At 44.8% G+C, this 15,800-nt stretch overlaps 1 protein-coding gene across 2 annotated transcripts in view; it reads left to right on the top strand.

Annotated features, from left to right (window-relative positions):
• LOC105431167 (roundabout homolog 2) overlaps positions 1–15,564 on the top strand; it is a 96,789-nt gene extending 81,225 nt beyond the window's left edge. The window contains exons 4-12 of one of the 2 annotated variants that reach the window (XR_016138773.1): positions 384–514; positions 1,300–1,566; positions 2,495–2,775; positions 3,795–4,307; positions 4,928–5,158; positions 5,496–5,834; positions 5,915–7,733; positions 7,846–13,653; positions 13,729–15,564. Coding sequence is in view for 1 of the 2 variants with exons in the window: in XM_011645196.2 (XP_011643498.2) it covers positions 384–514; positions 1,300–1,566; positions 2,495–2,775; positions 3,795–4,307; positions 4,928–5,158; positions 5,496–5,834; positions 5,915–7,733; positions 7,846–8,024 (3,760 nt within the window). In the remaining variant the exon portion in view is untranslated. Of the gene's footprint in view, positions 1–383; positions 515–1,299; positions 1,567–2,494; positions 2,776–3,794; positions 4,308–4,927; positions 5,159–5,495; positions 5,835–5,914; positions 7,734–7,845 lie in introns of both variants that reach the window. The other variant, XM_011645196.2, reaches the window with a different exon arrangement.
• The last annotated feature ends 236 nt before the right edge of the window (positions 15,565–15,800 follow it).

Below are 15,800 nucleotides of genomic sequence, written 5' to 3'. Positions count from 1 at the left end.
AAAGTTCCTCTCGGAGGAACCAAGACAAATTGCGTTTCTCCCGAAATGGAACGATTAACATACGAGGTGCGTCTCGTCGAGTCGAGTCGAGTCGAGTCGAAAACTGTCTCGAGACGGCGCAAAAACGATAGACACTCGGCCCGGGGTTGCGAAACCCGGCTGACATAATACGGTAATAATGTATTTCGATAATAATAATATATTATGTGATAACGCGGGGCATCTGGAACATTAGCGAGCCATTACGTTTCCTTTCCCCGCGGTACTTAAAGACGTCGTCGATCTTACAGACGGAAATTAATCGTCGTAATTTTCGTCGCCGCCGCTCTTATCGAATGAGAAACGTCACGCGTCTTGATTAATCGTTCATCGGCCGTTTTCAGGATAACCCTCGTGGACGGGGGTAACCTAATGATATCCGATGTGAGGCCGGCCGATCAGGGCAAGTACCAGTGCATCGCCGAAAACATGGTCGGCACCAAGGAGTCCGCGATAGCGACCCTTACGGTTCACGGTAAGTGTTTAACAGAGGCACGTTATACAAATGTGCCCTACTTATCTCCCCCTCCCTTTCTCCTCCTCCACCTTCCTCATCCTTTTTACACGATCAGGAAAGCACAGACTCGCAGACATCGTCGAGCTTAGCTCGGTTTAACGCCGCACTTAATGCTAATCCTGATTGTCCGATAAGTATCGTTCTGTCTCGCGATTGCGCCAAGTTTGTAATTTGGATAAAATATTCAAGAGAAAGAGAGAGAGAGAGAACACTGCTGGTTAAAGTATCGGTGACTTTACATTCTGATAGCGTCATCCAATTTAGTTTGCAACTACTATATGGTATTTTATACGCTATAATGAATTCTTCTCTCTTTCGTTCTCTCCTTTTTTTTTTTTTTAGCTTATCGCCTATCTGACATATTTACGGTCCAAACTTTACGGTGTGGTAATTTATTTCTCAATGTGAAAACGCGAGCGAAATGGAACACGTCATCGTTCATTTGAAACATGATTATTAATATCGGGCGCGCCTTCATTTATTCATCCACTTATTAATTACTGATGTCGTTTATTCTTTTAAACGGGTCGCAAACGACGGTAATTAAACTGTGCTAAATAAATAACATTCGCGTGCCAATTTGTGACCGCGGAGCCGTTCCGGAATCCGATGAAAAGCCGCGGGCCGTAATTCGGAGTACACCAGACCCCTCCTCCTTCCCCCTTCCTCTCTTCCCCCTTGCCCCTTCCCTTCCGGCACTGTCGGGGGTTTTCCAACCAAATCCTCTGTTTCTGTCTTCGCAGTGAAACCGTTCTTCCTGACCATGCCATCGAACCAGACGATCCTCACGGATCAAACGGCGGAGTTCGCCTGCAGGGTGGGCGGCGACCCGGAGCCGGAGATCCTGTGGCGGCGAAACGACGGCAAGATGCCGATAGGCCGGGCGCACATCCTGAACGACAAAAGTTTACACATCGAGCGGGTGAATCCCCTGGACCAGGGGACGTACATCTGCGACGCGGAGAACGGCGTCGGGGCGATATCAGCGAGCGCCACTCTTACCGTGCACTGTGAGTACTAATCCTCCCTCTGTCTCTCCACGTACCGTCCTCCCTTGCCGCGCTTGAGGATCCGCTCGACCGTGAAATTAATTACGCGCCTGGTGTACGATTATCGTGACGAGTGAAGGGGTGCCATAGAGAAGAACGGACGGCGCATTATCGCCGCATATCAAGCCCCCGCAATGTGCATCCTGTCGGATGTCGACTTTTGCGCCTGGCTTCGACGCGAAATCGAATCTGCGGCTTGGAAAATTCGAACATGCTGTTGAGTAGAGTCGTCCCCGAGATAGGGGGACTGTATACGCCGGATACGGTATTACTGTTAAATAGCCCAAACTTCATGCTCAAACGAACGAGATCAATTCTGAATAGGAAATTGCTAACATTATCGTCAATCATGTATGTATATACTTTTTTTTCTCAAAATTTATCTCCTTTACTGGCAAACAAGATATTTAGATTTTGTCCGATGATTCACTTCTGCTCTTATTTCCCATAAAAAATCCGAAATATTTGTTATATGAAATTTAGTGCAAATCTAGTCGATATTAACTTTAAATTATATATATATATATACTTTTTTCAAAATTTATCTTTTTTACTGACAAACGAGAAGTTTAGATTTCGTCCGATAATTCACTTCTACTCTTATTTCCCATACAAAATCCGAAATATTTGTTATATGAAATTCAATGCAAATCTCAATTAATTTTAAATTGTTGTTTTATAAAAAACAATTTAAAAAATATATTTGTTACTTTTATCACTGAAGCAAAATTTCTTCATCTTAAAATGGCAAGTAACAAATTACGCGATCGGAAAGTCTTCATTTTATCCGCTTGTAAACTAACTCGGTACGGTTGAGGATCAATCGTGCACTTTTGCCGTTAAATGTACGAGGTGTCGTGCCGTGTCCGAATCGAACCGTTTGTCACAGCGAGACCGGTATTCACCAACTTCCCCAAGGACGAGACGGTAAACGCCGGCACCGACGTCACTTTCTCGTGCGCGGCGCGCGGCGCCCCGAAGCCGTCGATATTTTGGACCCGGGAGGGCTCTCAGGAACTAATGTTCCCCGGCCACACGTATCAAAGCCACTACACCGTCACCGAGGACGGAAGTCTGAGTATCAAGGGCGCCGTCAGGAAGGACGAGGGTCACTACGTGTGCAGTGCCATTAGTCAGGCCGGCGCCAGCACCGCGACCGTATTTCTTCAGGTACGTAAAGCCTTGTAATCCACGTCTCTACGGTCACGTACGATCCCGAAAATCTTCCCCGTCGCACGGTTTTTTTTCCCTCCTATTTTTTCCGCCCCCCCCCCCTTTCCCTTGTCGCGGATCGACGACGACGTCGCGATTTTAAGTAATCACGGAATCGTAATCGTGCGCGCGACGCGCGCACGTAGAACAATGAAAGTCGCGTGCTAAATGGACGCGCAACAGTTTGAAATATACGGCTAAGATAAATCTGTCCGAGTGAGAGAGGCGAGCCCGCACATTAAGTGGTTCATTTTCCCGATACATATTTATATCATCCCCCCCCCCCCCTCCTCATCGCTCCGTTCCCTTCGGATGAGTGCAGAATTACCATTCCGGCTGGTGCACCGTTGGTACCGTGATCCCAGCCTGAGGGGAGTCGCCCCACATTCTGGAATAAAATTCTTATCTACATATAGGGAGGGGGGGTTACGGCGATCTACTTTGGCGAATGGAAACTCCATAACTTCCTCTGCTCGGCGGCGGTCAAAGTTGAAAGGTGTAATATAGAAGGGAAACTTTTGAATTACATATTTCCACCGATGATGGCTATTCGAATGAACTTGTTAGATTTTCGCTTAATTCACTGGCCACGGATATCACGGATGGCCGGCTCGTAACTTCCACGATATTTCAAAATCGGTGCGGTAAAAAAGAATGTGGATTCAGCAAAGCTGCTCGAAATATCAAGGTTTCAATCGTGGATTATGGGCATTTTTACGGTGCGGTGCCACTTTATTCCTTCGTTTTCTCTAGGAGGAGATAAATTCCGAGTAAAATTCGTATTAGAGTAGATCTCACGAGCTCCAGATCGGACGACTTCTCTTCCCATTCCCATATCCCGGATACTCGAAGGAAAGCCGAGAGAGAGAGCGTTTGTGTGGCGTTTAGCCAGCCGACTCCGGCTCTTCTCCGGCTCGCGCGGTGAGCCCGCCCAGATAGACCCCGAATAAAAACTCCCCGTCACGTCGGCAAAATAGGTGACGTCCGTCGAGGAGACGCCGCCGCCCATCATCGAGCTGGGCCCGGCGAATCAGACCCTGCCGCTGAAGAGTGTCGCCTCGTTGCCATGCCGGGCGGTCGGTACACCCACGCCGCGGGTTCACTGGCACAAGGAGGGCGTGCTCGTGCGACCGGGCGGTCGCATCACGATGGCGATCAACGGCACGCTCTTCATCGACGATCTGCATGCCAACGACTCCGGACTGTACACCTGTATCGCCTCGTCGGAGTCCGGCAACACCTCCTGGTCGGCCTACCTGACCGTCAGTTCCGGCGCCAGCTTCCACCGGACGCCCGACGTGTCGGCGCTGCCGCAGAACCCGAGCAAACCGCGGATCGTAAATGCCACCAGCAACTCCGTCACCCTGACGTGGAGCCCCGGCCACGAGGGTCAGAGCAAGATCGTCGGCTACAACGTCGAGTACTACAGCAGCAACCTGAACACCGGCTGGGTGGTGGCGGCCACCAGTGTTCTCGACGACATCTACACGGTGAGTGTGTATGTCGGTAGTCGACGATGATACTTGACCCCCTTTTTTTCTTCTCCGGATGGGTGCTTATATCCCGCGAGTCGAGTTTCAACGATCTTTTCGAGTAGGCATTTTCAGTTTTCCTCCCTTCGCGCATTCTTTCTTTTCGGAAGTTTAGAACGCGTGCTGCTGCCACTGGCGAGGACAGTTTGCAACGTTACAGTGTCGGGTAACGATCGGATAAACCTAAATCGCTTGCCGCCGCGTCGAAAAATCTAATATCAAAGTTTCGCGCACGTTTGAAACTACGTTTTAATAAAGAGACCGAGAAGCCTAACTGCTACAAAGTAATGGCCGTCTACGTAAGAGACGCTTTAATATCCTTTATCAAACAGACGCGATGTCCCTCAAATATTCGTTGCCGCGCAATTTTGGGCTTTAACCAAAATCTCCAAAAGGCTTGAAATTGACATCTCGAAGTGAATGAATATTACGGAAAGGTGAACTATCCGCTGGTCGATAAACGAGCAGAAGATAATACACTTAAGATAATATACGTGTACACATACGTAGAATTTATTTCTTATTTTATTTATCGAACTAACTAAAGTTCTCCGGTTTTCTGCTTTATTCATTAATAGGTGACAGATTTAAGGCCGGAGACCAATTACGTTTTCCTAGTACGAGCGGAAAATAGCCAGGGGCTCTCGCTACCCGGACCACTGTCGGACGTAGTGCAAACTACCAACGTAAATCAGCATACGGTACCACAAGTGGAACTGACTCGCGCCAGAGATCGGTTGAACAGCGAGATTTTACATCTGAAAGAGGTGCAACCGTTGACCAGTACCAGCGTGAAGATCATGTGGGATGTAAGTGTCGAGCGACTGTTATCTATGGCGTTCTGTTCATGGTGATTTAGCGTAACAACTCATGGGACGTCGTGGCGGATGTTAACTCGAAAATATATCTTCCATGGTTATGCTTTATGTATGTTTGTGAAAATCAATTCATCTCAAATTCGTTTTAGCAAGAATTAATTTAATTTAATCGTGGTTATATTAGGAAATAGCGATAAATTATTACCTGTTGTTTAACGCTCCCAAAAAAGGTTTGTCCCGATTTGTAAATGTCCTTAAAAGTTGATATCGAAAAACATTAAAATAACAATGGGAATTAGAATAACATGCTAGGAAATCTGAATTTTAGATTCTCGGTGCAGCAGATTTAGTGGAGGGTCTTTATATACGCTACCGCGAGGTTTCCGAGAAACCGGAATATCAGATGGTCACGGTCCTCAACGCCGGCGCTACCAGTTACGTGCTATCTAATCTGAAAAAGTACACGCGTTACGAGTTCTTCCTAGTTCCTTTCTACAAGATAATCGAAGGTCGGCCGAGTAACGTGAAGCTGGTCACTACGCTGGAGGACGTGCCCTCGGGCGCTCCGGAAAACGTTCACGTAGGGATGATAAATATGACCTCGGCGTTCGTTCGATGGTCACCGCCGCCGAAAAACACTCAGAACGGCCAATTGATCGGTTACAAGGTAAGGGTCGCCGTAAGTCTTTACGATATCGCGAGTACGTATCTATATCTCATGTCTCGATTCATATCTGCCCGATACAGATTCAAATCAAGAGCAACAGCAGCAACAAGATCCTGGGTCAAATGTCCCTGAACGCGTCCACGACGTCGGTGATCATCAATAGTCTGACCACTGGCGGCTTATATACGGCACGCGTCGCTGGACAAACTCGCATCGGACTCGGTCCTTTTTCCAGTCCGACCCTGTTAAACATGGATCCGGGACAGCTGACGCAGTTACCGCCGCGTACCGATCCCAGTCACGGGGGTGTGTCCGTCGTCAGAGAAACGTGGTTTCTCGTGTTGATAATAACGATGATCTTTACCGTTATTGCCGTGTTGCTGGCCGCGCTATATATGAGACGTAGGCAAGCGATGAGCAAGCAACTGGGTCATTTAAACGTGCCCGTGGGTACCGCAAACGATATCTGTCAATTGAATAAGGACACGCTCTGGCTGGAACGAGGTTGGCGGCCGACTAATACGCTTCAGGCTGCTAACGACAAGGATTGCGAGACTAAATTACTCAACAATCAACATATGCTGGCTACCGGCATAATGGGCATGACCGGCTCGGAGTACGCCGAGGTAAATCTGACGACGTTCTACAACACTCGCAAGCAAATGCAGGCGCCGCCACCGGAGCCATACGCGACCACGACCCTGTGCGTGGGCAGTCGTAACTCAGACTCGATCGAGACCAGCTGCCAGAAATCGAATTCCAGCGACTCGTGTCTGAAACCGGATTACTCAAGTCTGGATTCGAATCAGGAACCTAACAAGTCCACAGTGTCGCCGAGCAGTGACAACATGAGCGGCGGCGACGCCGCCTACGCGGACGAGAATCTAGATGTGCAGAGGAGGCAGTACAGAATAGCGGGTTCCACGAGCGATGCGTCGCAAACCGGTATGCCAATGCCCAACTGGTGCGACATGTTGCCGCCGCCGCCCGAGCATCCGCCCCCTCTCGGCACCTCTATAGCTACTGGCCGAATGCAGCAGCACCAGTTGCAACACCCGCACCAACAGCAGCAGCAGCAGCAGCAGCAGCAAGTGCCATTCAGCCCGCATCTCGGCAAGAGAAATATCCAGAACGACCTGGATCACTGTGGTGGTTCAGGCGCTAGCTCGTGCAATCCGCAAAGTCCGCCTACCCCGCCCATCAGAGTGACCAACAGCTTTAGCCCATCGCCGACACCGTGGAGCGGTGGACAGAGCCAGCATTCGGAGTCCGGTGCTCTTCAAGTGCCCGGCAACCTTCAGGTCCCACAGGGCAGATACACGACGCTACCGCCGCAAACTAATCCACCACCGTTGCCCTCGTTCCCACAGGGTTTTAATCACTACGATTACAAGAACCAGGAGAACGAGTATGAGAGCGGCTCCGTCATTTACGGTCATCACCAGAACGGCCTGCCGGACGATTATGGCTCGCGCATCGATCCCGCGTTTGCGCGTTCTGGCAATCAACAATCACACTTGACGCCGTCCGTCGTGAGCGAGGAACTGTATCGGCATAGGGACGAAATATTCCACAACGATAATCTCTATCAACCCGAGAATGACGAGTGGGACAGGAAGTCGTGTGATTCCAACACGCACTCGGACGCGTGCTGCTCATGTTCGGAATCGAGCTGCCTCTATGCCGACACCGTGCAGTACAACACGCAGCAATACGGCACCGCGTGCGGCCACGGTAGCAGCAGAACGGGTTCTCGAAGCAGGAGTAACAGGAGTCCGCGAAGAAGAAATAGGACATCCTCGCCCACGTACAGCAGCGACAGCAACTACTCTTGCATCCCCCAGAGGCAATGCGGAAGCACGAATTCGCAGGAGAGATTGAGGCATAATCGTAGTAAAGGTAATCAATTTAGAAAAGAAATTAATTTGTTGCTTCGATTTTCTTATTAAGTTTAAGTTCGGACGATCAAACGCGTATTCTTAATGTATGCGTCTGTCGGTATTCCTTTCAGACAAGTTGCCAAGCTTCTCAAGAACGGGCAGTTACAGTCAGCACAATTCTTCGGCCTCGAATACGATGAGTAGTACGGGCAGTCAGCGATACAATAAGCTAAATAGCATCTTCGCCAGTGGCAATAACCCGAACGCTTCAACGGAGTCTAGTCGACTGGGTGATCACCGTGAAAGCTAAACACTGCCTGGACGTAGTGGATACAGAACGTGCCTGAACAAACGGCCTTCGATCACAACGAACGATCACAGTCGCGAATACGGGAGGCCGTTTCGCAATCAGCAATGTCGCGGACGCTTGTCCTAAATACGGTTCGACCCGAGCGTACCGTATATGTAATTAAAGATACGCCGTAGCGTCTCTTTCATGGGGTTGCTATATTTCTATATATACTTGGAGCGCGAGACGATACCGTGTATCTTGATTAACGATCCGCAAGCTGAAGGGGTACATCAATTTGATTTGTTGATTACAGACAGACTTATCAGAGAGTGAGCTCGATGACAACGAGGCAGACCGAATCTCGTGCTTTGCTCTGCGTACCCCGTTACATAATATCGGAAAGATTTAACAAGTTTCGCGAAATGATAAGTATTCCATGACTGAGAACATTTTACGTTTAACCGATTACGTGGCGGTAGCTTAAGCTCATAGAATATTCCTGTGTGTTCGTATGAAGCGCAATAACGGTCTTCTATCGCGGTAGAAGCATAATTTCGAGACTCGAGGAACGAACCCCGTTGACCGACGCTCGCGGCGCTTATAACGCGCTACGTCGATAGACCCCGTTACTGTACACGCGATGTATCCGATCGTTTCGTACTCGGATAAGGGCTTTCAAAAAAGATAGGATTGAGGAAAGAGGAAAGAAGAGGCGTAGTATTATCTTTCTTTGAACTCTCTGCCAAATAGACTGATTAACGTATCATTGGATCTTGCTTATATTCTCTTCGTTCCTCACTTTATGTCACGCCAAGAGATAGAAACGAATTTTCAAGAGATATCAAGGGAGATAAAAAGTAGAGGAAGGGAAAAATTTTTCTCTCATATATCGCGGTTTGCTGTCGCGACATGTTCCACGAGTGAACATTTAACGCCTGAACGGTCACGCCGGACTAATATTCCAGTTGAACGCCTCTTAAACTTTACTGTACTCTCGACTGCCATATATACTGCCATTCCCGCTGTCGTACTGTTAGTTCGATTAAGTTATTTCTTAAATTGTGACGCGAAAAGTCACGTTTTGCTCGTGAGTGTCAGCGAGTTACGAAAGTTCTCGCGCGCGCTCCGGGATGCATGTCTACACATATAAATGTCCTGTGTGACATGTCAGAGGTTTTTTTTGACGTGGCGATAGCATGAATAAAGAGGAAAATATACAACGTAACGGGTTGATCTACCCGAGTGCGAATAAAAGATTTGCATAAAACGTATACAAATTAAGCAAGCACAGTTGCTCAATTATTTATTAATTAATGAATTTTGCCTATAAGAAAATTTGAGTTCAGAGTAATTTGGTTTTTCACTTTATAAAAAATTTACGATTATATAAAGTATTCTTGAATTCTCCTTTTAATAAATAACGTGTTTTTGTGACGAACGATTAAATATTTTGCTAAAATTGTTGAAGCGCTTGTAAAGTTCGGTAATGATTCTAATAGCAATAATAAAAAGTATACGCATACGTTACCGTATCAAGATACTGTATACTTATTTACGAAAATAATGACTTCAGGATTTTTAGAATAATTCATTGAGACAGCTCTATGACCTCTTTGATTATCAAAGCGATTTTGTTCCGAAGTCATTGTCTCGGAAACAATCGAGCGGACAATCGTCCACAGTTATTACACTGTGCTATACACGAGATTAACTTATCGATCGACTGTGCCTGCTTCTTCTATACGCGGAATAATCCTTTCGTTACGGTTGCTTTTTGTTGAAGGGCTTTACTTCCTGCGGACAAAGCAATTGTTTTCGATCGTGAAGACCAAACATAACATGTTACGGCTTGTGGTAAACAGCAAACCGCTCATATTCGCATTCCGCATTTCACGCGCTGAACTGAGCACGTTCGATTCCGAGTTCGTGATAACATCTCTCATCTGCATGTTAATAAGCAGCTGACACCCGGGATCAAACGTGGAATGTGAATGGGGCGTCTTGGTAGCTAATAGTCGTTCTTAATACGGACAATTAGAGACGGGCGATTACAATCGTGTCTCTCGGCACACAACGACGGCTTAGCGGATAGACAGGCATAATTGTCGTAGCGAAAGGATTAACGTGTCGTGCCCGAGAAAACGATTCGCGACCGGCCTCACAAAGCGTGGCATTTATTTTCGACAGCCTGTACTGTACTCTGGCGGCCACGACCACGAAATGGAGCATATTATTTTGGATATAACGTTCCTAAATCCTAAGGCAAATCCGAGGGCTAATCTCCACGAAGAAGGGCCACGTATAATTCTTCCAAAACGAACGCACGTAGTAGATATGTTTTTAATGAAACGAAGTAACGAAGTAAAATAACAATAAAAAATCGCGTAATATATATATAAAAATATACATATTATATATATATATATATATATATATATATATATATATATGTATATACAGGGTGTCCTACAACTCGCGATCGAAATTTTCATTACGTATTTCAGACTTAAAAATAAACTATTTCTTATAGAAGCAGAAATAATTTCTCAATAAAAATATAATTACATATTATAACAATATATTTATATGATAATTTCGATTGTTGTTTTAAGAGAGTCCTCGCAGTAACATCTTTACCATTTGTTATGTCATCATGTCTGAGGGCGCAAAATGTCAGCTCTATGATTAGTCAATTTTAATCGCTAATAATTTAAACACTATTATAGCCTCGACATTTTTTATTGAAATTTTTGTCTTATCTTTAAGTCAGGAATATGTTACAAAAATTTCGATCGCGAGTTGTGGGACATCCTGTATATATTATCATATCACGCAAACGGTTTCTGTATAAATTGTACAAAGTTCATACTCTAACGAGATTAGTCATTAGTTATTAATTTATACGCCGTATCGATTCAACCCGTATCACGTAAGCGAGAGACACTTAGGGTATCTCATTGTATTCTATGTTATATATACCACCTGACATCTAAAAGTGAGAATGTGAATCGCTAAAAATGTGCGCTTCCAAGCTGTCGATGCTGTACCAATATGAAGTGCGTTATTCTCGAACGCGTACCTGATTCCGATTTTATCGGATATTCCCGTCGTTGCCGCGGTTTAATTGATTTGCGAAATGGGCGGAGATCATAATTGCAAATCATCAACTTTTTTCAACAGTCTCGTTTGTTATTACAATTGTAATGACTACCGGAAAATAACGATTGCGTAAGATTACAGGAATGAAAGTATAAAAAAAACTTGTTGAAACAAATTTGATAACACAAGACTTGCAAAGATCCGAAGGTTCTTGTATTTATATAAGAAATTTGAGACTATGTATTCTTTTTTCCATTTATTTTTCAGCTTCCTTCGCGGTGAAACTTTAGACGGAAAGTGCAACGAAGTACATTTGCATTCATAATGAACGACTTATTGAAAGCTTTTTTTTTTGCATTGTGTTCCAAGAAGGAATGCATATTATCAGACTTGTGAAATGTTATTGTCGTCTTTCTCTCCTTTGAAGCGCACATTTTTAATACAATAAGAGTATACGTCGTGTCTGTTTGCGGCAATCCACGGCGTCGCGTTTACGGACGATTCGGGCCAACGTTTCTCGCGCGGTTTTTCGTAGACGGATTTTAGGATAGAGCTGAAACCAATCCAGGAGATGATATATCAGCGAATCAAATATTTACTACCAAAATGGTTGGAGGATTTCATTTTTAACGACCTTATTTGCATCTATGCAAATATATTGAGAATGCGACCCGCATACATTTTGAGAAATACTTCGTATTTAGCATTTACCTGAGAGCGTAGCATAGCTGTCTTGTGCGAATATAATTATCCGAATGAAAATAAAACCAAAAAAATTACAAATTCGCCAAGGAGTCTCTGTATCCGTCTACGTTGAATGGCTCGATCGGCCCACGGCTGATTTGGAGAAAGTGCTGTTTAAACTCCCGTTTAATCCGTAATCCGCGCAGCTCCTTGACATGTACATACACAACCGAAACATTTTGTACGCATTTCTTTCTCTTATTTTTTTTTTGTTTTTTTTTTTTTAAAGAGGATCCCGTCGTGATTCGGATTCCTTTCAACCGCGATAGCGCGCTACGCGGAGGCGAGGCTCTCCAACGTCCCGAGCGATGACCCTCTTTCTTTCCTCCTCGTAACGATGCCGTCGCGGGAAGCGTGGGCGTGGCTTTCCTTTGTATACGCGAGTATGCGACTAACTTATTAATTATGACTTTCGATTAAGTGACAAGTAAAACGTTAGTGTTACTGTAACGACGTGCGCGCGCGCGCGCGGGAGGGGCGAGCGGAACTCGCATGTAACTCATTCAATAACGCGTGGTGAATCGCTCAAATTTCTTATACATAATACAATTAGCTCCACTCGGTTCGAGAATGTGCCGAACGTGCCGCCTGAATAGAGAAGTTATCCCGCGTGACATACGATCCGTTTAGATACAACAAAAAGCCCGTTCTTTTTACTTCAGTTTCTTGCACGGTTCATTTTTCCTGTTTTTCCTTCTGCGTTAAAGAGAGGGGAAAAAAAGAAAAGATAAGCCGTGCAAGAAATTCAATTGAAAAGAACAGACTTAAGCTGCCATATGTAAATTCCGTATTAAAAAAAAAAAAAAAAAAAAAAAAAATAAGGTTCTCACATAGGAATTGCGATCTCGAAGGTAGTCGGGGAAGAGGGGGAGGGAGGAAAGAAATAATTAATTAGTAGAGATATTGAACTAAATTTGTTAAGAGAGTTAAGGTCTATCTAGTGATACATGACTATATATATATATATATATATATATATATATATATAGCTATATATAGAGTCGTAAGTCCCGGTATATAGATTTACTCGCGCGGCCGCGCGCGAGTAAATTCATATCCAGTAAGAAAAAGTCCATCCAAACAGGCGAGGGAATAAGCGTGAGGAGGAAATATCATCTCGATATACTTTTAGATTTAGAGAGAGAGAGAGAGAGAGAAAAAAAAGAGACGGAAGGAGAAAGAGTGAGCGAGTCGCCGAGGGGAGAGTAGACGCGAGACTACTGCTAGAAGGAAGCATCTCATTACACATAATTAGATAGGATGCGTATTTTAAGTATCTCTGTCGTCGCGTACGAATATGTGTGCGTCCGGTGCGAGTCCACGCGGGTTCGATGTGAAAGTTTGAATCGAGAGGTAGACGCGAGTAGGTGCTTCGAAAGGTTTACTCGCTCTCGGCCTTTTTCTCCACCTTCGCTGATCTAACGCTCCTCGTCGAAAGAACGACGGAAGTTACCTTCAGCCACCATTCTAACGAGGCGTGAGACGTTGATTGCTATATACCTGCATCATATCGATACCGACTCACAGCTGGACTTATAGACGGGATGATCGATTTCCCAGCTCCCGTCGTCGTCGTTAGAATCCCCGAGGATATCGATCCGTGTTCCGTTAGACAAGCGAAGTTGCATCTTCCTCGGAAAACGGCTGCATCCGATGAGATGCGAATCCACTGCGAATGTTTTACGAATGCGTTTAGTTTGAAGGAAAAAAAAAATTGTATGAGGATGACGCGTGGCTTCCCGTGTAGGAGTGGCCGACTTGGCAGACCGCAGATTCAAAATCCGACCTTCACTTTACATATCTGGTAAAAAAAAAAAAAAAAAAAAATCTCTCAATAATTATTTATAAATTCATGAAGTTATAAGGAAGGTACTTTCAGTCTCCAAGAGAGCGCCGACCTGGTCTTTGGACCACTTTGAAAGCGTAATACTTTGACCTTGCTGAATCCAACGGCGAAGAGAAGAAAAATGAAGAGGATTGTATCGTTTGCACCTGCGAGGTGCGCGTTTGATGTGACGAGCAGTGGATCCGCAGCTTCCAGATTACAGCGCGTGAAGACCGGATGCAGCCGCATATTATCGAGAGGAAAGGCATTTATTGCATGCACATATACGGATATATACATACGTCTCTTACGAAGGCTACAGAATCGTGACCCTTTCGGAAAGCATATTTCGTATCTCCATTTCCTAAACGATCGTGATTCGGACATGCCAACGGACATGCTGCCAAACCATCGTATCAATGCGCGAAGGAAAATGAGAAAAAGATAAACGTATTATTTTTATAATTTGTCATCTTTGTATTATTGTTACGATGGTTGAGAGGACTTGTATAAATCACAGTAGCGTTTAAACTGCGCAGACTCGCGTAAACATTTGACACGAGCACACGGTTAACAAGGGACACACACACGCGGAACATGATACACATCCACACGTACACAACGTGTGACAAGTCCGCCGACTTGTGAAACGCACGTAAATAACGTTTCTCGATCAATCGAGCAACCGACGATCCTATTTGTTAATGGAATTTGCGGCGATCGGTCGTCATCGACGGAGGGAAATGGTCGCGTTGAAGTTTAGGGTGAAATTTTTCGAACCGTAAATTCACATCTGGCGATGTCGAGAGTTAGTCGCTTTTGAAGAAACGGACCTCTTCAGATTTCAAATTTGACGCCGATGAATGCAATAATGAAGACCGATAGCTGCACCGACCGAACTGACCGATGCATTTTTCTCCAAGAGTCCAATTTACAGGGTGTTCTACCGGAAAATATTTTGACGAGTATATTTATGAATTTTACAACTTTCTTTTTTTAATGAAAATTTTCAAGTTTCCTGACTTACGTTACGGGAGTTAATTGAAACCTCGTTTTTCGAGGACAACCTACTCGCTAAGAGATACAAAGAGTTGAGAATATTAGCTTCGCTCCTGAGAGAAGTCAACTCCGCGTTCGTTGAAGTGTTCTTAATATAATTTTTAGGTCTGGGGCAGCCTGTCTAACGGAAAAGTAGGAACTGAAATATAAATATCGGAGTAGCACTGACTGATCAACATTGGTGTAAGCAAGTGGATCCTGGATCGCGCTTAAAGGATTAAGTAGATCGTTAGAGAGCTAGAGCTGCGTAAAAATATAATTCATATCATTAAGAACACAGAAATAGTGATTTCGAATTGGAGGCAATGCGGACAGAAAGGGAAGAAAGGGAGACGTTCTCTATTTCGTCTCCCTTTTTCTCTTTCTCCAGACTGCGTTTTTACGGGCCGCGCGCGTACGTGTGTGATTATAATTCGCCGAAGGGCGCACAAGCACACATCCCTCGAGGTCCGCGGGGACGCGTATTTAGCTCAAGCTTTCCTTTTTATATTCTGTAAATACAGCGAGTAAATAAAAATGGTGAGCATTTTTATAGTTAATTTTATAATTTATTTACTACGGAAGAGAGACGCGGGCAGCGCGTCTCTCTTCGTCGTCGCGAAACAAGCGAAATCGATGAGGTTTAAGAGTAAAATAGGAGCGTGCATTCTACAGAGACACACGTCACACACGTATACATACACATAGAGACATACACGTGCACGATTGTAGATAATTTGTAACAGTTGCTATTGTCAAGTACCACGTACACGTATAAAGCGACGTATGCTGATATATATCATTGCATATTATACTGATAACGATTAATAAAAGGTAATGTTGAAAATTGAAGCGCCTGTAACAAGGAAATGCGAGTGCTTGTCTCATTTAAGATCTTTTTATCCTTTACTCCCTCGAAATACAATCGCACAAATTTTTACATAATTTAAGCTTTCTGGTCACTTGCTACTTGTGACGTCAGAAGAAAATAAAAGTTTTTGCAAAATTTATTTAAACAGAAATATTTTTCAATAGAATATTTGTAATCAATAGAATAGACTCACAAAATATACTAAAAGCCCTCTTTT

The sequence above is a fragment of the Pogonomyrmex barbatus genome, unplaced genomic scaffold, assembly GCF_055798465.1.
Source record: "Pogonomyrmex barbatus isolate J1 unplaced genomic scaffold, ASM5579846v1 scaffold17, whole genome shotgun sequence".
In the NCBI taxonomy this organism is placed as follows: domain Eukaryota; kingdom Metazoa; phylum Arthropoda; class Insecta; order Hymenoptera; family Formicidae; genus Pogonomyrmex; species Pogonomyrmex barbatus.
Note: the sequence above shows the minus strand (reverse complement) of the source record. Positions and strands in the feature narration are given on the sequence as shown.